Source organism: Nomascus leucogenys, chromosome 23, assembly GCF_006542625.1.
Source record: "Nomascus leucogenys isolate Asia chromosome 23, Asia_NLE_v1, whole genome shotgun sequence".
Classification (NCBI taxonomy): domain Eukaryota; kingdom Metazoa; phylum Chordata; class Mammalia; order Primates; family Hylobatidae; genus Nomascus; species Nomascus leucogenys.
In genome coordinates this window covers 33,342,833-33,367,412 of record NC_044403.1, presented here as the reverse complement: position 1 = coordinate 33,367,412, position 24,580 = coordinate 33,342,833, and the positions used below count along the sequence as shown (strand labels likewise).

General features: G+C 52.4%; 2 protein-coding genes across 7 annotated transcripts; both read right to left on the bottom strand.

The window, feature by feature from the left end:
• Nucleotides 1-453: 453 nt before the first annotated feature.
• Nucleotides 454-16,060, bottom strand: ZNF34 (zinc finger protein 34). 4 transcript variants are annotated; one of them, XM_012507591.2, is made up of 6 exons: nucleotides 15,994-16,060; nucleotides 8,416-8,468; nucleotides 6,695-6,781; nucleotides 6,294-6,420; nucleotides 5,712-5,831; nucleotides 454-2,836 (listed from the first exon to the last, which is right to left on the bottom strand). In XM_012507591.2, the coding sequence occupies exons 3-6, from the start codon at nucleotides 6,725-6,727 to the stop codon at nucleotides 1,497-1,499; spliced, it is 1,620 nt and encodes a 539-aa protein (XP_012363045.1). In that variant the 5' UTR covers nucleotides 6,728-6,781; nucleotides 8,416-8,468; nucleotides 15,994-16,060; the 3' UTR covers nucleotides 454-1,496. The 4 variants fall into 4 exon arrangements, with proteins under 4 accessions (XP_012363045.1, XP_030660452.1, XP_030660453.1 ...); XM_030804592.1 differs by lacking the exon at nucleotides 8,416-8,468 and having other exon boundaries at nucleotides 1,347-2,836; nucleotides 15,994-16,031; XM_030804593.1 differs by lacking the exons at nucleotides 8,416-8,468; nucleotides 15,994-16,060 and adding an exon at nucleotides 8,260-8,277 and having other exon boundaries at nucleotides 1,347-2,836.
• Nucleotides 16,061-18,497: 2,437 nt separating this feature from the next.
• On the bottom strand, nucleotides 18,498-21,191 carry RPL8 (ribosomal protein L8). Of its 3 annotated transcripts, none has more exons than XM_012507637.1 (6): nucleotides 21,111-21,191; nucleotides 20,737-20,885; nucleotides 20,513-20,654; nucleotides 20,008-20,226; nucleotides 19,088-19,203; nucleotides 18,498-18,693 (listed from the first exon to the last, which is right to left on the bottom strand). In XM_012507637.1, the coding sequence occupies exons 2-6, from the start codon at nucleotides 20,872-20,874 to the stop codon at nucleotides 18,535-18,537; spliced, it is 774 nt and encodes a 257-aa protein (XP_012363091.1). In that variant the 5' UTR covers nucleotides 20,875-20,885; nucleotides 21,111-21,191; the 3' UTR covers nucleotides 18,498-18,534. The 3 variants fall into 3 exon arrangements, with proteins under 3 accessions (XP_012363091.1, XP_012363095.1, XP_012363099.1); XM_012507641.2 differs by having other exon boundaries at nucleotides 20,990-21,135; XM_012507645.2 differs by having other exon boundaries at nucleotides 21,011-21,135.
• Between the last annotated feature and the right edge of the window lie 3,389 nt (nucleotides 21,192-24,580).

Below are 24,580 nucleotides of genomic sequence, written 5' to 3'. Positions count from 1 at the left end.
AAGATCGCACCACTGCACTCCAGCCTGGCGACAGAGTGAGACTCCATCTAAAAAAAAATAAAAGTAATGGAGGCCAGGCACAGTGGCTCACGCCTGCAATCCCAGCACTTTGGGAGGCCAAGGTGGGTGGATCACTTGAGGACAGGAGTTTGAAACCAGCCTGAGCAACATGGTGAAACCCCATCTCTACCAAAAAATACAAAAATTAGCCAGGCATGGTGGCATGCACCTATGGTCCCAGCTACTCAAGAGGGTGAGGTGAAAGAGTTGCTTGAACCTGGGAGGGTGAAGTTGCAGAGCCAAGATCATGCCATTGCACTCCAGCCTGGGTAAGACCCGGTCTCAAAAAAAAAAAAAAAAAAAGTAATGGAGTTCTGAAACAGGATACAACACAGAGAAACCCTGAAAACATTATGCTGAATGAACTAAGCCAGACGTAGAAAGAAACACAGATTACATGATTCCACACATATTTATGTTCCTAGAATAGGCAAATTCAAAGAGACAGAAAATAGAATTGAGGTTACCAGCAGCGGGGAGAAGGGGGAAATGAAGAGTTATTATTTAATAGGTACAGAGTTTCTGTTTGGAGTAATAAAACAGTTCTGGAAATGCACAGTGGTGATGGTTACACAACACCATGAATGTACTTAATGCCACTGAATTGTACACTTAAAAATGGTTAAAATTGTAAATTTCATGTTATGTTATTTCACCACAATAAAGGCAACTTCAACTCTATTGACATAAAAAGTATAAATGATATGTTTGTTTCATTTATTTTTTGAGACAGCATCTCGCTCTGTCACCCAGGCTGGAGTACAGTGGCACAATCTTGGCTCACTGTAACCTCCGCCTCCCAGGTTCAAGCAATGCTCCTGCCTCAGCCTCCCGAGTAGCTGGGATTACAGGCACCCGCCACCACACCTGGCTAATTTTTGTATTTTTAGTAGAGACGGGGTTTCACCATGTTGGCTAGGCTGGTCTCAAACTCCTGACCCCAAGTGATCCACCCACCTTGGCCTCTCAAAATGCTGGGATTACAGGCGTGAGCCACCACACCTGGCCAATGTTTTTAAGTTTAAAATATGTAAAAATGTTAAAATATGTGGTATTATCTTCAGTGTGAATTTTCTGATATTGAGGAAATAGCAAAAGTGAAGATCCTAGGTGCTGAAATGACAAGCATTAGAGTATTTTCTTTTTAAAATGCTCTCCAGTATGTCTCAAAGAAAATATTCCTAAATCAGCAGCAACAAATTTTTTTTTCTAAGTGGGAGAGATTACAGAAGCTTCTTTTTTGCTCACTTTTCTCTCTCAATTTCTCTAAAATGAACATGCACTGCTTTTGATTTAAGAAAAGAGGTTTGTTTAATGAGAAATGTCCTTTCACTCTGTGAAAACATCGTGTGGATAATAAATAAAGGGCAGTCAGGTGCCGGGGGCGCATGCAGGAAGTGCTCAGCTGGACTCTGCCCTCAGACACTGCTCCACTGTTACACGGAAAAGTCCTCCCGGAGGTGAATCCGCTGATGCTGACACATGTTGGAACTGTGCCGGAAGGCCTTCCCACACTCACTGCACTTGTAGGGCTTCTCCCCAGTGTGGATCCTCCGGTGCTGAATCAAGTAAGTGCTCTGGCTGAAGGCTTTCTTGCAATCACTGCATTTGTAGGGTTTCTCTCCGTGGTGCAACCTCTGGTGGTGAATGAGTCTGGAACTGTTGTGGAAGGCCTTCCCGCACTCGCTGCACTTATAGGGCTTTTCTCCTGTGTGGATTCTCTGATGTTGGATGAGGTGTGTGCTCTGGCTGAAAACTTTGCCACAGTCATTGCATTCATAGGGCTTCTCTCCAGTGTGGCTTCTCTGATGTTCTACAAGTTTGGTTTTTTGAATAAAAGCTTTCTCACATTCATTACATTTATAGGGTTTCTCTCCAGTGTGAATTCTCTGATGTTGGATAAGGTTAGAACTTTGGGTAAAGCCTTTGCCACATTCCTTGCACTCAAATGGCTTCTCTCCAGTGTGAGTCCGACGATGTCGGATAAGGATGGAACCATCACTGAAGGCTTTCCCACAGTCATTACATTTATAGGGTTTCTCTCCAGTGTGGATTCTCTGGTGATAAATCAGGGAAGAGTAGGCGCTAAAGTGTTTCCCACACTCCCCACACTTGTAGGGTTTCTCCCCAGTGTGAATCCTCTGGTGCTTCATGAGGTTGGGCCTTCGCGTGAATGTCTTCCCACACTCTTCACACCGGTAGGGAATCTCTCCTGAGTGCATCCTTCGGTGATTGATGAACTCGCAGCTCTGGCTGAAGGCTTTCCCACACTCATCACATTTGTAGGGCTTCTCTTCAGTGTGAAGCCGCTGATGCTTGACAAGGTTGGCACTGTACCTGAATGTTTTCCCACAGTAACTGCAATAATGCAATTTTTTCCCAGTAGGAATTTTCTCATCTTCTTTAACAACTAAGTTTGCACTGAAGATTTCCCCAGAGTCACAAACTGTATTTGTTTTTTTTGACCTGTGTACACGCTTATGGTTGTTGAGATATGATCTCTGTTCAAAACTTTGCTCACATATATCACATTTGTGAGGTCTCTGATCGGGAACAGGTCTTGACAGCAACCTGAGGCTTGCCCCAGACTCCCTGCTGCTCTCCCCGTTGGTCAGTGTGACTGCCCTGGGGCCTCTCTGCTCCACTAGCTTTTCCAGGCTCCCCTCGGACTTCCTGATGTGGTCACAGGCTTCTACTGGCTCAGATCCCTGGGGATCTTCCTCACCAAATGTCTTCCGTGAAGTCAACTCCTTGTACTCAGTTCTGGTCCCAAGAGCTGAAACAAAAAACCGAACATCTAAGGGTCACCTGCTCTGACTCTGGAAGGCAGGCATGAGATGCTGCTGGCCACCTGTGGGGTACCAATTTGATCATCTCCAAAGTCCCAACAGCCTTGCAAAGATGAGAGCCTGGAGCTTAGAGGCTTACGCAGCTCACCGGGGGCCGCAGCAATATAGCCCTTCAAACATTCACTCCTTCCTTCCTTGATTTGACACTCACACAACAAACTTCTCCTGGGTGGCCACTCCCCAAGAATGGAGAGTGACAAGTACCCAAGTGGGGTCCTGCCACGTGGCCGCTCAGAGACTGATACCAGCAGCCACACTCAGGATTGATTAGTCCTGGCCCCTACTTGCCAGCCGAGTCACCTGAGGCAACAACTCACCTACCTTTCTGAGCCCTGGTTTCTCCATCTGTGACCACATGGCACTCTCATGAGAACAAAACAGAGTAATACAACAGACTGACCATGAAGCACTCAGCCCAGTGCCCGGCATAGTGAGTTCCAGGTGCAAGCACTTCATGACTGCCACTTTCATGACTGCTCCCTTCCTAGTCCTAAGGGGTCTACCCTTCCACCCCTTGCCTGGCTCTGCACTGCATAAGAACAGGTGCTGAACACCAGTATCTGCCAAGATGTGCAGCAGACGGTGCTCACACACCACTACAGGAGCCTATGCTGGAGCTGCTGCTCTGGAAGACGGTTTGGCAACCTTACCTAAAGCTGATCTATGAACATGCTGACTCAGTGACTCTGCTCCCAGGTACACACGCGTCAGAAATGTATTCCAGTCACCAGAGAGATACACGCACAAGAGCGTCCACAGCAGTTCCTGTATAACCCCAAACCTGGACAACTGAATGTCCTCCACAAGTAGAAGGGAACATAAGTTGTGGTGTGTTCATACAGTAGAACAATGGCAACCAAACAGACCACACTGCTGCTCCACGAAACACAAGCAGCTCTCACAGTGTTCAGCAAAAGACGCCCTGTGTGAGTCTACACAGAAAAATCCAAAGGAGGAAGCAGCCTCTTGTGACAGGAGTCAGAAAGAAGACGCCTGTGGGGAGCAGTGGGAAATGGCAGAGGAGAGCCAGGGAGCTCCTGAGGAACTGAAACAGTCTGTATTAATCTGAAGGGTGATTTTTCATAAAAATTCACTGAGTTGTAAACTTAGGGTTTGTCCTATTTCCATAGATATTTACATTCAAATAAGCAAATTTATAAAATAAGAAGTCCTTTGAGCCAGCAGTTCCTTCCTAGGACATCATCAGACACATGCAAAAAGGTGACCATCAGAGCAATCTTTTGGCCTGCACTTGCACTGAAGACATGACTGAGACTCATGCACACAGAAATGGAAACACATTCCGTGTCTGCACAGCAGAACACACTATCATTTCTGTTAAGAAGCAGTGTCGGCCAGGCACAGTGGCTCACGCCTGTAATCCCAGCACTTTGGGAGGCCAAGGCAGGCGGATCACAAGGTCAGGAGCTTGAGACCAGCCTGGCCAATATGGTGTAACCCCGTCTCTACTAAAAATACAAAAATTAACCAGGCATGGTGGCGCACACCTGTAGTCCCAGCTACTTGGGAGGCTGAGGCAGAAGAATTGCTTGAACCCAGGAGGCAGAGGTTGCAGTGAGCCGAGATCACACCACTGCACTCCAGCCTGGGCAACAGAGCAAGACTCTGTCTCAAAAAAAAAAGAGAACGGCTCACACCTGTAATCCCAGCATTTTGGGAGGCCAAGGTGGGAGGACCGCTTGAGCCCAGGGGTTTGAGACCAGCCTGGGCAACACAGTGAAACCCTGTCTCTACTAAAAACACAAAAATTAGCCAGGCATGGCGGCAGGCACCTGTAGTCCCAGCTACTCAGGAGGCTGAGGCAGTAGAATTGCTTGAAACCAGAGGTGGAGGTTGCAGTGAGCTGAGATTGCGCCACTGCACTCTAGCCTGGGTGACAGAGCGAGACTCCATCTCAAAAAATAAAAAAAGAAGCAGCAGTGTCTGGGCCAGGTGCAGTGGCAGTGGCTAACACCTGTAACTCCAGCACTTTGGAAGGCCGAGGCGAGAGGATTGCTTGAGCCCAGGAGTTCGAGACCAGCCTAGGCAACATAGTGAAACCTCATCTTTGTAAAAAATCAAAAAATTAGTGTGAGTGGCACATGACATGCCTGTGGTCCCAGCTACTCGGGAGGCTGAGATGGGAGGATCGCTTGAGTGCAGAAGGTCAAGGCTGCAGTGAGCCATGATCATACCACTACACTCCAGCCTGGGTGATAGAGGGTGACCCTGTATGAAAAAAAAAAAAAAAAAAAAAAAAAAAAAAGCAGTGTCGGTACGTAACAGTGGAAAGGCCAGTGCTAGAAAAGGAATAGCAGAAATATACTACAACACAACTATGTCTGGGTAGTGAGATTCAGGGTGATGTGTCGTCTCTCACTTTTCCGCGGTGTATTAATTTGGAAGAAAGGGGAATTAAACGATAGCTCCACCACTAGGCCTTCATTGTCTGGCATCAGCTCTGGAGGGCAGGGTTCTGTGGGGTTCCGCAGACCCTAACCTCCCCTTACAGCACCCCTGTTCTGCACCTACTCACTCCCCTCTACACGGGACCTTGCCTGGAATGTCCATTCCTATTTTCCACAGCAATGCTGCCCTGGAGAGATTCTGCTCAATAATCTCCCCACCAAGGTGCCCAGACTGAGAGGGGTCACCTGGGCTTCAGCAAAGGCCACTGTCAGGCCTCCTGTGCTAGCCCCGATGCATCTTGCCCACGAACTCCTGATTCATTAACCAGACACCCCGGACCCCAGCAAATCCTCGTTTGGCGACTTGAGTTGGGGAGCAGATCCCCTCACGCACCTGGGCTGTTGACTCTCAGGTGCTCTTTCCCAGAGGTGCCCTGAACATCCAGGACCCAGGGCTCATCCCCTTGCTCCAACTGCGAGATCACTCCAGGCTTGGGGCCTGCAGGTCCTACTCCTGGGAAGGAGACAGGGACTGGGGTTGGTACCAAGGACACAGGGCAGCACCTAGTGCTGTCTCACCCTGGGGCTGCAGGGTAAGGGAGGCACAGGCAGAGGGGGTGATGGAAGCCTGGACACCCTCTGGAGGGCACTGAGATTGGGCTGGGGCAGTTCTGAGCATAAGGGAATGAGAGCTCAGGGGTTCCTTCCACTAGCAGGTGTGCAACTCCGCCCCCCCGGTGTCCCCTGCCCCACCAGGGAGGGGTCCGCCTGGGACCTGGGGCAAGAGGGAAGGGAAGGGCTGACTCAGGAAAGTCCCAGCACTGGCCTTCCCCTCATCTTCTCAGATCAGGTGCCTGCCTGGGATAAAGGTCATCACCTACTTCTGTGCCCAGGGGGTGAGGCCCCCAGCCCAGCCTCTGCTGAGCCCTTAGCCCCCAGGGCTGTTCCCAGAGCTGAGTCCTGGTAAGGGCCTTACCCAGTGAGACTAGGTTCCCGTAGGTCTCCAGCATCACGTCCCTGTAGAGGCCCCTCTGAGCAGGGCCCAGGCGGCCCCATTCCTCCCGGGAGAGGAACACAGCCACGTCCTCGAAGGTCACCTCGGCCTGGAATGACAGGGACTGCTGCAGCCCAGGTGTGGTCCAGAGTGGGCTGGTAGGGGCAGGGAGGCAGCAGAAGCACGCTAAAGGCAGCAGCACAGTGGGTGGCCTGACCCATCTGCCACCGAACCAGCTAATACATCCCAAGGGGTGGCTGCATGTGGGTCTCAGGGCCACCCCTACCATCATGTCAGCACCCCAAACCAGAGACACCTGGCAGTGTTTGCCAAGGAAAGCCCTGGGTAAAGACTTCACTCCTCCCAGGAGGACAGACACTCACCTGGGGTGGGGCAGACAGGAACAAGGCCGCCATTGCCTGAGGGTTGGGCTTTCTGAGGGCAGTGAGCAGGAGCTGGTCACTCAGGTGCTGAGGGAAGAGAACACAACAAGCGGAGGCCCAGTCTGGCCCCTTCTTCCACAGCTCAGGCTACTTGGTGCTGCCATAAACAGCCCTGCCTGCGTCACTGGTCCACCCCCGCCCATCCCAGTGGGGGTACTGCTAGCTGGCTTCCTGGGCACAGACTCTGATCTTTGCCTGGGGCTGCCCTCTCCAGCTCCACCTCCTTTTTTTTTTTTTTTTTTTTTTTTAATGACAGGGTTTCTCTTAGTTGCCCAGGCTGGAGGACAGTGGCGTGATCTCAGCGCACTGCAGCCTCGACCTCCTGAGCTCAAGCAATTCTCTCACCTCAGCCTCCTGAGTAGCTGGGACTACAGGCACGCACCACCACTGTTGGTGGAAGAGCTGAGGCAGGACTAGCTTGTCTGTCATAATGTAAAAGAGTCTTGGAACATGTCCTGGGTCCAGGGTCCAAACCCCCTAGTGGCCTTTGGAACACCAAGCTCTGTGCCAAAGGGTGGAAGGCTGCCCTGCTGCACCATCATCTAAGCCAAGGCGTAAAACCCCTTGTGGCTTGGATGGGATCCAGGGCTCAGTGTGTAAAACCCCTCGTGGCCTCTGGAATGTGCATAGACTTGTTGGTTCCTTGCTTCTTGCTCTCCCAGGCTCGTAAACATGTTCTCCATTATCTCAGATAGCAGAGCATATTACATATGCGTCAAAGAAAATGCTAAACCGTCACAGCTACGCTTGATGCGCTGCTACCTTTCTATCCCCATGTCCTCATGTCCTCACCTGTCTACCCTCACGTCCGCACGTTCTCACCACCTGCTTCTTTGTTTGATCACCAATAAACAGTGTGGGTTCCCAGAGCTCGGGGCCTTTGCAGTCTCCATACTAGCGTTGGCCCTCTGGACCCACCTTATGTACTCTTAACCTGTCGTTTCTCATTCCTTTGACTCCGCCAGACTTCATAGCCCCCACGGCCTGGTGTTGGGTCTGATCACCCCAACAATCACACCTGGTTAATTTTTGTATTTTTTTGTACAGATGGGGTTTTGCCCAGGCTGGTCTTGAACTCTTGAGCTCAAGCAATCCTCTTGCCTCGGCCTCCCAAAGTGCTGGGATTAAAGGAGTGCACCAAAGTGCCCAGCCTCCAGTCACCTCTACTGCCTGCCGCCCTCAGGCCGTCTATCCCCCTCCCCTCCTCTGACATTCTAAGATGTCTCATTCAGGAGGAAAGAGACAATACTCATTCACTTTACATGGAAGAATGAAGACAAAATGTTAAGGGCTAAGGAAGAAAAGAAAATTAAAAATGATAGAAGGGGCCAAGCTCAGTGGCTCATACCTGTAATCCTAGCGCTTTGGGAGGCTGAGGCGGGAGGACGGCTTGAGCCCAGGAATTTGAGACAAGCCTGGGCAACGTAGGGAGACCTTACTGCTACCAAAAATAAAATAAAATAAAATAAAATAAAATAAAATTAGCTGGCTATGATGGCACACACCTGTAGTCCCAGCTACTTGGGAGGCTGAGGTGGGAGGATCACCTGGGCCCAGGAGGTAGAGGCTGCAGTGAGCTGTGATTGTACCACTGCACTCCAGCCTGGGTGACAAAGCAAAACCCTGTCTCAAAATAAATAAGTGAAATAAGATTGACTCACCTACCAGAAGCATGAGACTCTCGGGTTAGATACATATGATGCCACTATTTGGCCTAAAATAAAATAACACAGAAAGGCTAAGTACTAGTAAATATTAGATCAAACACTAGTTAAAATAAAGCTGTGGTAATTATATACCTTTTATGTATCTTTAAAGCTTTTTATTTAAGCATATTTTAATTATAAAAGTTGACAAGTCCTGAGTACACAGTTCAATGGACCATCACGAATTGCACAAGCCCATGGAACCAGCACCACAGTCAAGAAAGAACAGAACCGGCCGGGCGCGGTGGCTCACGCCTGTAATCCCAACACTTCGGGTGGCCAAGGCGGGCAGATCGCGAGGTCAGGAGATCAAGACCATCCTGGCTAACGGTGAAACCCCGTGTCTACCGAAAATACAAAAAAAATTAGCCGGGCGTGGTGGTGGGCGCCTGTAGTCCCAGCTACTCGGGAGGCTGAGGCAGGAGAATAGTGTGAACCCAGGAGGTGGAGCTTGCAGTGAGCCAAGATCGTGCCACTGCACTCCAGCCTGGGCAACAGAGTGAGACTCCGTCTCGAAAAAAAATAAAAATAAAAATAAAAGGTCGGGCGTGGTGGCTCACGCTTGTAACCCCAGCACTTTGGGAGGCCAAGGTGGGCGGATCACGAGGTCAGGAGATGGAGACCACGGTGAAACCCCGTCTCTACTAAAAATACAAAAAAATTAGCGGGGCGTGGTGGCGGGTGCCTGTAGTCCCAGCTACTCGGAGAGGCTGAGGCAGGAGAATGGCGTGAACCCGGCAGGCGGAGCTTGCAGTGAGCCAAGATTGCGCCACTGCACTCCAGCCTGGGTGACAGAGCGAGACTCCGTCTCAAAAAAAATAAAAATAAAACACTGCATATTACCAAAAGTCCACCAAAAAGCTGTAATAATTACAAACAGGTATGGATCTACCAAAGAGGAACTGGTAAATCCTCCTCTGGAATGAGATTTCTTTTTTTTTAAAACGGAGTCTCGCTCTGTTGCCCAGGCTGGAGAGCAGTGGCGCCATCTCGGCTCACTGCAAGCTCCGCCTCCCGGGTTCACGCCATTCTCCTGCCTCAGCCTCCCGAGTAGCTGGGACCACAGGTGCATTTAATTTTTTTTGTATTTTCAGTAGAGACGGGGTTTCACCATGCTAACCAGGATGGTCTTGATCTCCTGACCTTGTGATCTGCCCGCCTCGGCCTCCCAAAGTGCTGGGATTACAGGCGGGAGACACTGCGACCAGTCGAGATTTTAAACATACTTCCCTCAGAAACAAGTCAGTCAAGTAAACAATCTCATGCTTAAAACAGAGAACACACATTTTTTTCAACATACTGAACATTACCAAAAAAAAAAAAAGCAACAGAGAAAGTTTCAACAAATCCCAAAAGAATATATCATTTGGCAAAACAATTTCTATCGATATTGTTGTTATATTAGAAATATATGAAAAGTTACCCTCTCTCCAGAAAAATATAGAAATGGAAACTAAAGTGGAAATAGAACCAAGCCTACCTAAAGAAAATTGTGCATCCTTAATAGACTCATTTTAACAGGAAAGACTGAAATAAATAATCTAAGTATTCAGCAATAAATCAAATGCAGGCAGTGGTTCATGCCTATAATCCCAGCACTTTGGGAGGCCGAGGCGGGTGGATCACTTGAGGTCAGGAGTTCGAGACCAGCCTGGCCAACATGGTGAAACCCCATCTCTACTAAAAAATACACAACTTGGGGCTGGGCACAGTGGCTCACGCCTGTAATCCCAGCACTTTGGGAGGCTGAGGCAGGTGGATCACGAGGTCAAGAGATCGAGACCATCCTGGCCAACTTGGTGAAACCCCGTCTCTACTAAAAATACAAAAATTAGCTGGGCGTGGTGGCAGGCACCTGTAATCTCAGCTACTCAGGAGGCTGAGGCAGGAGAATCACTGGAAACCAGGAGGCAGAGTTTGCAGTGAGCCGAGATCACGCCACTGCACTCCAGCCTGGCCAGAGTGAGACTCCGACTCAAAAACAAAAAAACAAAACTTAGCCGGGCATGGTGGCGTGAACCTGTAATCCCAGTAACTTGGGAGGCTGGAGCAGGAGGATCACTTGAATTCGGGAGGTGGAGGTTGCAGTGAGTTGAGATTACATCACTGCACATTCCAGTCTGGCTGACAGAGTGAGACTCTGTCCAAAAACAAAAAACAAAAGAAATCAGATGCAGAATAAGAAAGTAACTCAAGGAGGGCTGGGCACGGTGGCTCACGCCTGTAATCCCAGCACTTTGGGAGGCTGAGGCGGGCAGATCATGAGGTCAGGAGTTCGAGACCAGGCTGACCAACACAGTGAAACCCCATGTCTACTAAAAATACAAAAAATTAGCTGGGCGCCTGTCATCCCAGCTACTCGGGAAGCTGAGGCAGGAGAATTGCGTGAACCCGGGAGGCGGAGGTAGCAGTCAGCGGAGATCGAGCCATTGAACTCCAGCCCTGGCGACAGTGCAAGACTCAGGAATGAAGGAAGGAAGGAAGGAAGGAATTCAAGGAAAGAATATGAAAGAAAATAAAACACAATTTAAAGAAACAGACAACAATCTCTATGGTCATTCTTTGAAAATGCTAATAAAGTACACAAACACCTGGCAAATCCAAAAAAGGGAAGGAAAAAAGATGGAAAAGGGGCTGTGCACGGTGGCTCATGCCTGTAATCCCAGCACTTTGGAAGGCCAGGGCAGGTGGATCTCTTGAGCCCAGGAGTTCAAGACCAGCCTGTGCAACATGGCAAAACCCCTCTCTACAAAAAATACAAAAATTAGCCAGGCATGGTGGCATGTGCTTGTAATCCCAGCTACTTGGGAGGCTGAGGTGGGAGGATCACTTGACCCCGGGAGGCATAGCAATAGTTATCAGAGTGTGGCTCAGGGACCCTGGGGTTCCATGCATTCAAGTTTGTGTTCACAACACTAAGAGGACACATTAGAAGAACTTGTAGTAGATTCAGTGACAAGAGAGGGATGTTCCCTCTCCCTGCTGCTATTCAACATCCTAGCCAATGCAATAAGTCACAGAAAAAAGAAATATAAGCTACAAGGATCAAAAGAAAAAAGACAAAAATCATCACTCTTTCAGAATGATAAAAATAATCTACATAGAAAATCCAAGAGTTATCAATCCACTGTTGGAATGACAGGAGTTCAACAGCATTGCCATATACAAGGTCATTACAGAATAATTAATACCACTCCTATGTGTTAGCAGTCAGCAACCGAAAACTGACCATTCACAATAGCTACAAAAACTATACAGTACATTAAGTCTTAAAAAAAGATATGTAGGCCGAGCGCGGTGGCTCATGCCTGTAATCCCAGCACTTTGGGAGGCCAAGGCTGGTGGATCACAAGGTCAGGAGATCGAGACCATCCTGGCTAACACAGTGAAACCCTGTCTCTACTAAAAATACAAAAAAAACAGCCGGGTGTGGTGGCGGGCGCCTGTAGTCCCAGCTACTCAGGAGGCTGAGGCAGGAGAATGGTGTGAACCCGGGAGGCGGAGCTTGCAGTGAGCCAAGATCGTGCCACTGCACTCCAGCCTGGGTGACAGAGCAAGACTCCGTCTCAAAAACAAACAAACAAAAAAACAAAACAAAACAAAAAAAGATACGTATGTAATGAACAACATTACAAAACTTCATTGAAGTACCTTAGAAAGGTCTGTGGAGAAACAGACAATGTTTCTAAATAGGGGCTCAATAACATAAAGGTATCAATTCTCCCCAAGTTAAATTTATTTTGTGCAATTATAATAAACATTTCAACAGGGCATGGTATCTGACCAAAATGACTCCAAATATCACATGAAATAGTAACGATCTAAGATTAGCCAAGGCAGTGTGGCCGGGTGCAGTGGCTCACACCTGTAATCCCAGCACTTTGGGAGGCCCAGGATGGCAGATCACAAGGTCAGGAGATCGAGACCATCCTGGCTAACACGGTGAAACCCCGTCTCTACTAAAAATGTAAAATTAGTCGGGCATGGTGGCAGGCGCCTGTAGTCCCAGCTACTCGGGAGGCTGAGGCAGGAGAATGGCTGTGAACCCAGGAGGCGGAGGTTACAGTGAGCTGAGATCACACCACGGCACTCTGTCGTGGGTGACAGAGCGAGACTACCTCTCCAAAAAAAAAAAAAAAAAAATTAGTTAAGGCGATATCAAAAAAAGAACCAAAGGAGGCAAAGGTGTGCCCTATTAGATATCGAGACTTAGGCTATGGTAATGGAAAGTGAAGTTTAAGTATAGGAAAAAAGATAATGGAAGACATCTATGCATATGTTAATATACCTGCAATATTAATGGCAATGAAGAAGGACAATAAATGGTATTGGCACAACTGGTTTTCCATTGGAAAATAAAATTAGTTCCCTGTCTTCTATGGTACACAAACATATTTCAGAAAGGTTGAAGACCTAAACGTTTAAAAAAAAAAAAAAAAAAAAGGTCGGGCACGGTGATTCACGCCTGTAATCCCAGCACTTTGGGAGGCCGAGGTGAGTGGATCACAAGGTCAGGAGTTCAAGAGCAGCCTAGCCAAGATGGTGAAACCCCGTCTCTACTAAAAATACAAAAATTAGCCGGGCGTAGTGGCGGGCACCTGCAATCCCAGCTACTCAGGAGGCTGAGGTAGGAGAATCGCTTGAACTCAGGAGGCGGAGCTTGCAGTGAGCCAAGATCGTGCCACTGCACTCCAGCCTGGGCAACAGAGCAAGACTCTGTCTCAAAAAAATAAATAAAAATAAAAATAAATAAACGATAAAAGCCTATAAAGATTGTGTGATTCCAGGGCCAGGCGCGGTGGCTCACGCTTGTAATCCCAGCACTTTGGGAGGCCGAGGCGGGCGGATCACGAGGTCAGGAGATCGAGACCACAGTGAAACCCCGTCTCTACTAAAAAATACAAAAAATTAGCTGGGCGTGGTGGCGGGCGCCTGTAGTCCCAGCTACTCGGAGAGGCTGAGACAGGAGAATGGCGTGAACCCGGGAGGCGGAGCTTGCAGTGAGCCGAGATTGAGCCACTGCACTCCAGCCTGGGCGACACAGCAAGACTCCGTCTCAAAAAAAAAAAAAAGATTGTGTGATTCCATCAAAAAGGAAAAAAGGCCAGGCATGGTGGCTCACTCACACCTGTAATCTCAGTACTTTGGGAGGCCGAGGTGGGCAGATTGCTTGAGCTCAAGAGTAGGAAACCAGCCTGGGTAACATTGTGAAACCCCAGCTCTACAAAAATTAGCCGACGTGGTGGTGTGAGCCTGTGGTTCCAGGCAAAACCTCAGGTGGCTGAGGTAGAAGGATCGTTTGAGAGTGGGAGATGGAGGCTGCAGTGAGCCAAGATTGTGTTACTGCACTCCAGCCTGAGCAAGACCCTGGCTAAAAACAAAAAACAAAAAACAAAAAAAAAGAAAAAGGATTCTGTACAAGACACCACAAAATTAAAAGGCAAGCAGACAAGCTGCAGAGTGAAAGACGATATTTGCAGACATGTAACAAAGTATAAATATACAGAATATATTTTAAAAATTTTTCAATAAGAAAAATGTCACAATTTTTAATAAATGAACACAGGATATGACCTGGCAAACCCTGTAGTCCCAGCTACTCAGAAGGCTGAGCAGGGGATCACTTGAACCTAGGAGTTGTGGGCTGTAGTGTGCTATGCCAATTGAGTGTCCCCACTAAGTTCGGCATCAATATGGTGACATCCGGGGAGCAGGGGACCACCATGTTGCCTAAGGAGGGGTGAACCAGCTCAGGTGGGAAACAGGGCAGGTCAAAACTCCCGTGCTGATCAGTAGTGGGATCACACCTGTGAGTGGCCAGTGCACTCTAGCCTGGGCAACATAGTGAGACCCCCATCTCTAATTTTTTAATTTAAAAAGAATGTAAAGTAAAACAAGACTCTCCCCACAGATTGGGGAAATATAAAATACTTCATAATACCAAATGTTGAGGACACTGTAAACTGGTACAGTCACTCTAGAAATATGTCTGGCCATACCTGGTAGAACTGAAACCCTGCAAAACTCTCAGTGGGGAAACATATGTACTCTATGAAGAGTCTTGCTAATGCACACAAGAAGAAACACAAGAATGTTACCATGTGCCTGTGTAGAAGAAGAAAAAACTTCAGCGTCTATCAGCAAAGTCACAGTGGTGGAAAGTAATGTCAAGGAGATAGAGCACAGTTATAAGGCTGAGAAAAACTGTCAGGTATAGAATATCCACAGTATAATACATACGTAGATTTTTTTTTTTTTTTTGAGACGAAGTCTCGCTCTGTTGCCCAGGCTGGAGTGCAGTGGCGCAATCTCGACTCACTGCAAGCTCCGCCTCCCGAGTTCACGCCATTCTCCTGCCTCAGCCTCCTGAGTAGCTGGGACTACAGGCGCCTGCCACCACGCCCGGCTAGTTTTTTTGTATTTTTTAGTAGAGACGGGGTTTCACTGTGTCAGCGAGTCTGGTCTCGATCTCCGGACCTCGTGATCCCCCCGCCTTGGCCTCCCAAAGTGCTGGGATTGCAGGCGTGAGCCACCGTGCTCGGCCATACATATGAAGATTTTTAAGAGACAAAAACAATATTAGATATGTAGAGATATAAGAAAACGAGGCCGGGCGCAGCGGCTCACGCCTGTAATCCCAGCACTTTGGGAGGCTGGGGCGGGCGGATCACTTGAGGTCAGGAGTTCGAGACCAGCCTTGCCAACATGGTTAAAGCCCATCTCTACTAAAAATACAAAAATTAGCCGGGCGTGGTGGTGGGTGCCTGTAATCCCAGCTACTCGGGAGGCTGAGACAGGAGAATCCCTTGAACCCGGGAGGCAGAAGGTGCATTGAGCCGAGATCGCGCCATTGCACTCCAGCCTGGGGGACAGAGCGAGACTCCGTCTCAGAAAAAGAGAGAGAGAAAGAAAAGGAAGAGAGAAGAGAAAAGAAAATAAAATAAAGAAAAAAGAAAGAAGAGAAATAAAAATCTGACTGCCTGGCTGCGGGGAGAAAAGCCTTGGAGCGCCAGAAGCGAGGAGGGTGGGGCGGAGGGAAGGCACAAGCAGAGGGAGAAGCACTGGAGAAGCGCGGACGCTAAGGGCGGGAGGGGCGGCCTCCGCAGAGGGCTGGGAGGACCGCGAGACGCACGAGCCCCGCCCCTGAAAAGCTGACAGGAGAGGGGCGTGGGAGGGAGCCGGGATGGGAGGCCTCCGGCCGCTGGGACCAAGGGGTCTGGAGCGCACCGGGACGCAGAAGCCGCTCTGTGCGGCAGGAGTCCAGGGGGCCCCGCGTGGGGCAAGGGAGCTGTGAGGGGCTCGAGGGCGGAAGCAGCCCCTGAGCGACCCCAGGGCTGGCAGAAGGCGGCGAGGCGCAGTCCGTACTCCGGGCCTTGTCCGGGGGTCCCAGGAACAGGAAGTGCCGCTGATGGCGGGACGGACCCAGGCCTGGAGCACCGCGAGAGGACCGGGCACGGGGGCAGCGCGCAGGGGAGGGTCTGCGCCGGGAGGGTCTGTGCCCTGCGCGCCCGCCCCCGCCGGGCTCACACTCACCTCAGCGCCGCCGAGCAGCACGGCAGCCCAACCTCGCCCGTTCGGCCCTCCCGCCCCGCCAATCGGAACCGATCCGGAAGTGACGTCAGCGGACGGTCTGGGCCCGAGGCGCCGTCCGGGCCCCTCTGGGAAGCTAGGACGCGGCGTGTCGGCTGCCCACCCTCTTGGCTCGCAGTAAGGCTCCGGGGACCCGCGAATGGCAAAGCCGTAAAGCGGGAATGCTGCCACCGGGTGGCAGTCCGAAGCTACGGCCCGGAGGCCTCGGAACTGGGGCGACGGTCAGAGTCGAAAACATATTACTTTCCCTTTTTCTGAGAAATTCTCTCCCTAGTGACCCACGAAAGGCGCCGCAAACAAGAAAGAACTAGGCCTTTTCCTTGACAGAGAAAGAAACGGGAACCGCACCCTTCCTTAGGGCCGAGAGAGGATGCTTACTGGCCAAAGAAGCCTGTCTTGGGTTTAACCTACTGTCCCTCATCCCTAACTCCTGTAAATGGAGCCCAGTGCCCACTCTGGAGAAAGGGTTTTTCGGGTGCCTGAGCTGCTTCTGGACCAAACTTTCCCTCATGGCCGGCCCATCGGCCAAGCCCTGCGTCCACTTTGCCCAGAAGGGAGCAGAAAAACAGTGACCGCTTATGGAAGCTAAGCATCTAGTGCTTTCCCAAAACCCTCTTTCCAGATGCCCCTCCATCCTTCAGGAGGAAACACCGCCCTCCTGGATTCTTTCTCGACCAGTCACCTGGGACCCTGGGACCGGCCCTGCGAGTGACGGGATCAAAACCAGGTCCGGTAGCTACTGGCGGAGGGCGGGGCTGGAGTGGGAGGACCACGTGAGGCCAGGGGCTTGAGACCAGGCTGGCAATAGCGAGAGCCTGTCTAAAATAAACAGGCCCTGCTGGGTCACTGCCTAGGTGTGGTGGGCGCCCAGACAGGTGAGGCCATACCAGCAGGATCAGGAAAGCAAGATCATGAAACGTAGGGGGGGTAAGATTTTCTAGAGATAGCGTGGACCGTGACAGCCAGGAGCCACCGCGCAGCCACAGGACTTGTCATCCCGGAGTGACCGTGAAAGCCTAAGGTGACCTATTCTCACCTGCCAGGCACTCTCCAAGTCTATAGGGAGCGCACCATGCTTCATCCTGCCTGCTGCAGTTCCACAGCAGTGTTGTTAGGGGCAGTGATCTGCAGCTGCTGCATTCGCTGGTGGAACTTCCTTGTGTGAAAGTGCTGATAGGATGCTGTCCTGGGATCTCCTCACTGGGTCGTGGTTAAGGGACAAGATGCCATGAGCTACGGCCAAACAGGAAGCCCCTCCACTCTGCCTTGTGACGGCAACCAACTTACTTGCCCTCCCATTGCTGGCGGTGGGGGGGTTCCCCAACACTTCCAACCTGATTCCACTGAGAATCACCACTCAGCCTCACTTGTCACTACCAAAGCTAGAGAGAAGGTATCAGCCCCTGCCAGCAGGGAAAGGCCATGTGCTTTAAGATAATCAGTGCAGCTTTGGGGGCTGTTCCTGGTTAGTTTCTCTGCCCCGGGGAAAAGGGGGCTACATGTCCTGTGAAGCTGTGGAGTTCCAGGACTCAAGGAGCAGACCAACCTACTGCTGGTGCCAGCTCCAGTCCAGTGTAGGGCTCTGGGTGGGTGGGTGGGTGGGTGAAGGGACTCGGGTGGTCTGGGATCCCCATACACACACTACATGCATTCATCCTTTTGTTCAGCAATCCCAGCAGTGACCTGGGACCCCACACTCAATCACCACCCTCAACCTCATCTGTCACTATCAGGCTAGAAAATGAGGAAAGGCATGAGGCTCCACCCACAGGAAAAAGCACCCAGAACCCTCCAGTCAGTGACTCCCCACCAGGGCGGGGTGGGAATGCATGCAGGGTACTCCCAGTTGTCTACAGAACAGAATGGTAAAAGCCAGGCTAGGAATGGCTTCCTGGCTGTAGACAAGGTGTCTGTCCCACGTTCCTCCAGGGCCCATCCCAAGTTCTCAGTGCAAGACAGACACCTGCAAGCCAGGTATCCCTTTACAAAAACACACTGACATCAGCAGGGCTGTACGCAGTATGGAGGGGAAGGGTGTAGCCAAAAGACCCTGGGCAAAGGACCGCCTCAGGTGCTGAGCAAGTTAGCAGGGAGCTGGCAGAATGAGGGTATGGTCCACAACACCAGGCTCACGATTGTGTCCTACTCTGTTTCCTGATACGTGAAATGAGTGCTGACACCCAAGCACTGCAGGCCATGGGACTGAGTCACCCACCCGTGTCAGGTCCTGGATGCCACATTCTTGGTCCCCTCTGTGGGGAAGCAAGGGTCTTGCCCAGGGTACTTGCACCTTGTTTCTAGTTGTGGACTTTCCCTTCAAGCTTCTACCACTCATTGGTGGTCTACTCCAGTAGTCTACCTTCCTCCCAGTACCAACCAGGGGGATCCCACAGAAATCCTCCCAGCAGGGACCCTCCCCTTTGAAACCATGGGGGTGGGCACAGCCTGGTGGCATAAAGGCAAACTTTATTGAGACCCTCGGCACTAGTTCTCTTTCTCCTGCACAGTCTTGGTTCCCCGGAGACGTCCAGTCCGACGGGCAGCAATGAGACCCACTTTGCGGCCAGCAGGGGCATCTCTGCGGATGGTAGAGGGCTTGCCGATGTGCTGGTGGTTGCCACCTCCAAAAGGATGCTCCACAGGCTGCAGGCAGAGAAAGATGGCTTTAAAAACCTCTTCCCCCCCCCCCCCCTGCCCCCGGCCTTGGGGTCCCACCCGTTAGGGGTCCGATTCCGCGAAGCCCCTCTCTACAGCATGTGCCGCTAGACAACCCCACTTGGGCTGACTCTTTCCAGCTCAGGCCCCCACTGCCCCTCCCAGCCTCTGTTTCTTGCGGAGAAAAGGTGAAGGAGGGTGAGCCCACCTCCTTCAGGAGTGCTGGGGCAGGATCAACAGTCCTGTGACTACAAACCACCACCTGCTGCTCCTCCCACCGCAGATTCCCTTCCTGCAGGGACACCTGTGGATGGGACTTGCCTACCCAACCGTGTAGCCACTGTACCTTGAATGCTCAACCCTGCATTTCTGGGTTACTTACATTCATGGCCACACCCCGTACTCGTGGCCAGCAGTTCCTCTTTGCCTTATATTTGTGGTAGGCCCGGCCAGCCTTCAAGATGGGTTTGTCAATTCGGCCACCTCCAGCCACCACACCTGTAAGGGAGATCAGGTACCTCAGGGAACCTCCAGTTGGTCAGAGCACCCCCCGCTCCCCTCAATCTCCTGTCATGCACCTTCACGATACTGCATTCAACTACCCAGCAAAAAGCCCACTCGCCTCCACCCTAGGGAGCCCCTTGCAACCTGTGAGCTGACATCCAGTTTCTTCAATCCACAACGGGAAGGCAAGCCAAGGCCCTCACCTCCATCACCTAGAATGCTGGCTGAGCTCCAAGCACAGGGAAGCACCCCCCTCACCATGTGTGTGAGACATCAGGCAGGTCACTCAACCTGACATGGGACACTTGATTCACCCTGCCCCATCTCAGCTTCGCTTATTCCAGGAACACAACCGCAGGGCCTCCCCTGTGGGAGGCTGAGTTCGTCACAAGGATTCCAAGCTGTTCCCAAACAGCACAATGAGTTAGCCTAGACTCAAATCCTCTTTCACTCACTCAGTAGGTGTCTTTGAGAAAGTCACACTCTCTCCCTGCCTTCTCTGAAAAGGCTGTTAACCAACTGTATGCAAGTACAGCAATCAGGAAGCCCACGGTAGAATTCAAGTCCCTGGTGACTTAATCCCAATCTCATTTAACGCCACGATAGCAGTGAAGCAGGTACTATTGTGCCCGTTTAACTGATGACAACTGAGACTACAGAATGAGCTCAAACTTACAAAACCCAACTTTTAGAACAGGTAATCGAATTCCAGGGACCAAGTCTAGCCACTGCTGTCCACCGGCGCTCACAGCCTGTTCACCCACAGCCCTCAGCATTCAATTGCTGCCTGGTACTCACCAACCACAGCTCTGTTGGCTGAGGAGATAACCTTCTTGGAGCCGGAGGGCAGCTTCACACGGGTCTTCTTGGTCTCAGGGTTGTGGGAGATAACGGTGGCATAGTTCCCTGATGCCCGGGCCAGCTTGCCACGGTCTCCAGGCTTCTCCTCCAGGCAGCACACGATCGTACCCTCAGGCATGGTGCCCACAGGGAGCACATTGCCAATGTTGAGCTGGGCTGCAAGGGGAAGCAGCATCAGGCCGTCAGCACAGTAAGAAGCAATGCGAACCCCCTCGCTCTAGGCAGCCCGCGAAGTTGCGAGCACAGCATTCAACATCCAGCCTCCCGGTACAGCTCTCTCGGCACCCACCGGTGCCCACCGTGGCCACTGGTCTGGCCACGCGGATGTCCCCACCTGAAGCTTCTGCCTGCGAGATTCCCATATCGGCTTAGAACGTTAACTCCTCAGGCAACACCCAGACCCCTGCCCACGCCGACCTTCCTTCCCCGCCGCGATGCTAACCCTTCTTGCCGCAATACACAAACTGGCCCGTGTGAATGCCCTCGGCGGCAATGAAGAGCTCCGTCCGCTTCTTAAACCGGTACGGATCCCGGAAGACCACCTTGGCGAGGGGCGCGCCGCGGCCCGGGTCGTGGATGATGTCCTGCGGGCAGAGGCGGCGTGAGTGCGGCGTTCCGGCCGGGCGTCCCGTCCCCTCCCGCCCCGCCCTGGCCAGCGTTCCGCACCTTGACGATGCCCTTGATGTAGCCGTGCCGCTCAGCGAAATCCACGGCGCGCAGGCGCGCAGCGCCCTTACGGTGCTTCACGTGCGCGCGGAACACAGACCCGGCCCCCTTCCTCTGTCCACGGATCACACGGCCCATGGCGACGGGTCCTGGGGGCGACTCACGATTAGCGCGACCGGGCGGCCCGGGCACCCCCGCCAGCCCGGCTTTCCAGGACCCCGCCCCCGAGGCCGCCGCGCCCACCACCCCCTACCCTCTCCGCGGGCGCCCGCACCGGTATCCTCTCAGGAGGGCCGGCCCGCGTCTCAGCGCGCCTCAGGGAGGAGGATGGCGGCGGATACTGCCCATGTCGCAGGGCCGCAAGCACGACCTACCTGCTCACTAGCGCAGCCAAAAAAGGAAACGCGGCGTCCGCGAGCCGCCTTATCTTCCGGGGCGGGTCCCAGGGCCGCGACACCTTCCGGGCGCGCCACGACCAGTCTACCGCGGTGCACGCCGGGACTTGTAGTCACCAGCGGCCGCTGGCCCCGCCTACTTCTCCGCCTGCGGGGGCCCCCGCGCAGGCGCACCGGGAGACGCGGCTCGCGGTGTCCTGGTGTGCGTGGGCTCGGGAGGAGGGTGCAGGAGTGCTCGGCTTTCACCGGGGTCTCCGGGAGGGCAGGTGTTCTCTGAGTGGCCGAGGAGGCGCCGAGTGGTTGAGTGACCTGTCCAGGGCGTCACAGAGCGACTCACTCCGGGCCACGGGGTCTGGGGCTCCCGGCTTTGCCTGGTGAGGGGCTTCCCTGTAGGCGGAGGGGTTCTCGCTGGTGCAGAGTAGGAGATGGGCAGGGGAGACGCGTGGACCCACTCATGGAACGTCGTGGTTTGCAGGTGGCAAATGTCCGTCTCCCTGATGAACGGGGCGCTCCTGGACGCGGGTACCTTGTCCACCGTAGGCCCTTGGAGAGGTCGGGCGTCGAGGAGAGGAGCCCGGGGGTCCTTGCCGAGGGTGAGGGCCGGCCCAGGAAGTGGGGAGGGCCAAGTTGGAGGGTCCCGGGGCGAGGAAGAAGGAGCGGGGATGGGCTGGGTCACATGCTGCGGAGAGGACGAATAATGGGAGACTGGACCGTACCCTGACCAGAACCCTGTGCGGGAGAGGTGGGTGGGGAAGGAGCAAGAAACGGAGGCTGGGAGGGGCTGTGGGGGCCTGAGCTGGAAAGAGCCCGACTGGGGGTGTCCAGCGGTACATTCTGTGGAGAGGGGCTTCGCGGAATCGGGCCCCTAACGGGTGGGACCCCGAGGCCGGGGGCGGGGGGTGGTGGGGAAGAGGTTTTCCAGGAGAGAGTCCCTGGCTGAGTGAGCACTGTCGAGCACACGCGAGGCCGTGGGTGGGGAGGCAGCAAGGAGGTGAAGGCAGGGGTCCCAGTGGGCGGGAGAGGCTTGCTGTCAGTACTGGGAGGTGGGGTGTTTCCTAGACCCTGCTGGGGCTGAGGCAGGGTTGACATCGTGAGAAAGAGACAGGAGAGGATGGAAGGGGTGTCCTGTGCCCGCTGCTGCTCACAGGGGAGAGGAGGGGCTGCTGCAGGAGGCAGGGTCAGCAGGGGGATCGAGGAGGAGCTGCCGGGTGGGGACTCAGGAAGCAGCACAGCCCACAGCTAGGGCCAGGGGCTGAGGGGCAGGGCTGGACCCCGGGGGCAGGGTGAGGGGTTCTGGGGTCAGCCCAAAATTGGCCCCCAGGCCCAGCCTGTCCGTCACTCCTGAACAAATCTGCTTCTCTGGAGGAGCAAAAGGAGAGTTGGGTGCAGGATAGAGGTGAGAAGAGTGCTTGGACACACAGGATGTGGGGTCCCCAAGATGGTCTCACGGGCCTCTGGGATGAGATGCGGCTACCAAGACTTTACGTGCAGCCAGGAGGCTGACCAGGCCTCTTTAAGGCTCGAAGAGACGTGGCCCTGCCAGCATCCACCTGACAGTCCTGAGGACTGTGTGACTGGGCTCAGTCTTGACCTTCACGGGAGACCACACAGCCTGGCACACAGCAGGGGCTATGCAGTTCTGGGTCACTTGACAGCCACTCCAGACGAGGCCGCAAGCACTGGACATGCGGTTTTCCAGCCTTCTGGGATGGAGCCATCTTTCTTGGGCCAGGATTAGGCCCTCCCCACACAGTGCCTCTGCTTGTGCAAGCGGCCTGCTGACCTCTCTTAGGCCATCCGACGTCACCCCTAACCTGCTGTTCAAACTTTATTCTTAGAAATTATTTATTTCTGGCCGGGTGCGGTGGCTCATGCCTGTAATCCCAGCACTTTGGGAGGCCGAAGCGGGCGGATCACCTGAGGTCAGGAGTTCAAGACTAGCCTGATCAATATAGAGAAACCCCATCTGTACTAAAAATACAAAAGTTAGCCGGGCATGGTGGCGGGCACCTGTAATCCCAGCTACTCGGGAGGCTCAGGCAGGAGAATCACTTGAACCCAGTAGGCAGAGGTTGCGGTGAGCTGAGATTGTGCATTGCACTCCAGCTTGGGAAACGAGCAAAACTCTGCCTCAAAAAAAAAAAATTATTTCCTTTTGAAATTGTTCTTCAAATGTTTCTTGTCACATACATGCAGCAGTAATTTGGTAGAAACATGAGAAATTGTGATCTTTTGTCTTGCTCAGCTTGGCTCCCCTCTCCCACCAGCGTATCTGCCCGTACCCCAATCCCCCACAACTGATGTGTCCTTATCTCCCTGCCCCCTACCGCACCCCCGTAGCATAATTTTATGCCACATATGGGCACACCATCACATATGGCTAAAATGGGATCGCTCCGTAATAAAAGGAATATATATATATATATATATATATATATATATATATATAATTTTTTTTTTTTTTTTTTTGCAATGGAGTCTTGCTCTTGTTGCCCAGGCTGGAGTGCAATGGCATGATCTGGGCTTACTACAACCTCTGCCTCCCGGGTTCAAGCGATTCTCCTGTCTCAGTCTCCCGAGTAGCTGGGACTATAGGCACACACCGCCATGCCCAGCTAATTTTTGTATTTTTTAGTAGAGATGGTGTTTCACCATATTGGTCAGGCTGGTCTTGAACTCCTGACCTTAGGTAATCCACTTGCCTTGGCTTCCCAAAATGCTGGGATTACAGGCGTGAGCTACTGCGCCTGGCCAATACTGGGCACTTTTTACAGGCCAGGGACTGATCTAAGTACTTTTCATGCACACTGCTTTTCTTTTCTCTTTTTTTTTTTTTCTGAGACAGAGTCTCACTCTGTTGCCCAGGCTGGAATGCAGTGGCGCGATCTCGACTCACTGCAACCTCTGCCCACTGGGTTCTAGCAATTCTCCTGCCTCAGCCTCCCGAGTAGCTGGGATTACAGGCGCCTGCCACCGCACCCGGCTAATTTTTTGTATTTTTGGTAGAGATGGGGTTTCACCATCTTGGCCAGGCTGGTCTTGAACTCCTGACCTCGTGATCCACCAGCCTTGGCCTCCCAAAGTGCTGGGATTACAGGCGTGAGCCACCGCGCCCGGCCTCATGCACACTGCTTTTCTAATTTAGTGTCTTATAATTCTGGAGCTATGTCTCGTGAAAACGTATTTCCAACAAGATTGTCTGAGATAGCTTTCCCATGTGCTTTCAGTGCCTCAGGGGTGGGATTGCCCATAGGAGCCCGTTACCCATTCAGGAGTGGGTGAGGGGAGACCCCAGGGACCAATGCCAACAGGAAGAGGTGGGGTGGTTGGGAGGATGGAGATTGCACATGCTTGGGGACAGCTTGGAGGTCGGTGCGTGTTAGAATTTTTCTGAGAGGGGTTAAGGTAGTGTATTGTGTAGCACAACGGGTTAGTGAGTGCTAAATCTC

Coding starts and splice junctions, on each gene's coding strand:
- ZNF34 (XM_030804591.1), bottom strand. CDS start 6,603: ATGATGGTAGGGGTGGCCCTGAGACCCACATGCAGCCACCCCTTGGGA. Junction 5,832..6,293: donor CGGGAACCTAGTCTCACTGG/GTAAGGCCCTTA, acceptor TCTCCTTCCCAG/GAGTAGGACCTGCAGGCCCC. Junction 2,837..5,711: donor CCTGAGAGTCAACAGCCCAG/GTGCGTGAGGGG, acceptor TTTTTGTTTCAG/CTCTTGGGACCAGAACTGAG.
- RPL8 (XM_012507637.1), bottom strand. CDS start 20,874: ATGGGCCGTGTGATCCGTGGACAGAGGAAGGGGGCCGGGTCTGTGTTC. Junction 20,655..20,736: donor ACATCAAGGGCATCGTCAAG/GTGCGGAACGCT, acceptor CTCTGCCCGCAG/GACATCATCCACGACCCGGG. Junction 18,694..19,087: donor TACGGGGTGTGGCCATGAAT/GTAAGTAACCCA, acceptor CTCTGCCTGCAG/CCTGTGGAGCATCCTTTTGG.